The 1,822-nt window shown below is 44.2% G+C and overlaps 1 protein-coding gene across 1 annotated transcript; it reads left to right on the forward strand.

Moving 5' to 3' along the window:
• Positions 1-304: 304 nt before the first annotated feature.
• Positions 305-1,150, forward strand: LOC139742891 (carbohydrate sulfotransferase 9-like). The gene has a single exon (XM_071653432.1). The coding sequence runs from the start codon at positions 305-307 to the stop codon at positions 1,148-1,150; it is 846 nt and encodes a 281-aa protein (XP_071509533.1).
• Positions 1,151-1,822: the final 672 nt, after the last annotated feature.

The raw sequence follows: 1,822 nt of genomic DNA on the forward strand, positions 1-1,822 counted from the left end.
CTACCTCCGTATATTGAAAGCCTTCCTAACGAAACTTAGAAATGATTCTTTTCGAGTAGCCTCTGTCAAGGTTTATTTGTTCTTTTTATTGTTCAAGTGAATTGCGAGGGTCATCATAACATTCTTGCAGGTTTCATCATTTGTACACCTGCAGTATACTTGTTTCATGAGATGGGGTTTCTACAATGATACATGTACATCTGGTCGATTCAAGGACACTGATTTACAGCTCCTCCTTCACGATGATGAAAATACTTTTTGTTTCTGTCCTCCAAAATATCTCGTGAAGGAAACCTCACCACCAATGAGTATAAGAGACAGGCAGGTGGCTCGCCGAGAGACATTGCGGCGTGAGTGTTTGCGGAACAACAGCACTTCCTCCCCGCGTCTTGCGGAATCCTGTGGCCTTTTCAGGGTCCTCCCGAATCAGCGAACACTGCTTCTCCTCGTCCCCAAGTGTGGCGGCACCAACTGGGGCAGACTCCTCCTCACCGTCAACGGCTTTATACCTGAAGACGCCAAACTGGCTCCAAGGAAATCCAACACGCTGTTAAAGAAACATTTTAAGTACCTGCACAAAGTAAACCAGAGTGCAAGGAAATTCTACGCTGCCAACTTTACAAAGGTTATCTTTGTTCGTAATCCATATACGCATCTTTTAGCTGCATTTCGAGATCGACTAGAAGCCTATCCGAATAGAAATCTTCATCAGCGTCGGGCTCATAATAAGAAAATATACATTAAGTACGGAAATCACTCTAAGGCGGAAATGCCTGGCAAGTCGGTAAAAAGTGAGATGTACAATGTCACCTTTAAAGAGTTCATCGACTATTTCCTAGCCAAGAATTACGACATTCATTGGCAAGACGTGCACAAGATCTGTAACCCTTGCCTTGGTTACGACTATATTGGAAGACTGGAAACATATAATGAAGATGTCATAGAGGCGTTGAAACTCATGGGCGTAGATTCTAAATTTCTTCCATATAAGTCACTTGACGTTTCAAATAGCAGCGATGATGCCATCTTGAAAAAATATTACGACACGCTTTCTGATGAGCAGTTTGAAAAAGTCAGACAAAGGCTTTCCACCGACATGGCGTATTTCGGCTACAAAGTGCCTCAGAACATAAGGCGTGATCACCCTTGAGACCTCACTCATTGGATCACGATAGAAACCTTACTCTTTTTGTCAACGCAAGTGTCGAGGGCAAAGCTTGTGTTGGTGTGGTACTGACGAAATCAAAGTGAACGAATTATCCCCAGTTGACACTTTTCCAGCAGAGGGCCCTGTCATTAGGTCAATACCCTCGTTCCACAGAGATTTTTTTTCTCATCGGTCACTCATCGGAAGCAAAGTTTGTTGCTTCCGGATCGCAGTCCGATGAATCCTACTTGGTTGGTCGAGTGTCAAGTGAGTGTCAGACATATAAACGCGCTTGATCCTCATCGGACGATCTTGCTTCATTGGATCAACGCCCGAAATGTATCAAACTTACCTGATAGTCGACCAACAAAAAGTCGGATTCATCGGACTGGGATCCGATACACTACGGTGGGTGACTGGAAACAACAAACCTTGCTTCCGACGAGTGACCGATGAGAACAAACGTATGTGGAAATGCGGGTATTACCGTACAGTCGCCAGGTACCCATTTATAAACATGGGTAGTGTGGGAATGGGGGGTAAAACATCTTTCAGTGCCTTCAGTGTTATTGCACCTACACTCTAGAACAACTTACCCATCCACGTCCGTGAAGCTCTAACAGTAGACTACTCCTTCAAAACATTATTGCAAACTTATCGGTTGTCGCATGGCAT

This window comes from Diadema antillarum, unplaced genomic scaffold (assembly GCF_040938485.1).
Source record: "Diadema antillarum isolate AM-2024a unplaced genomic scaffold, OU_Dant_1.0 scf00000004, whole genome shotgun sequence".
Taxonomy (NCBI): Eukaryota; Metazoa; Echinodermata; class Echinoidea; order Diadematoida; family Diadematidae; genus Diadema; species Diadema antillarum.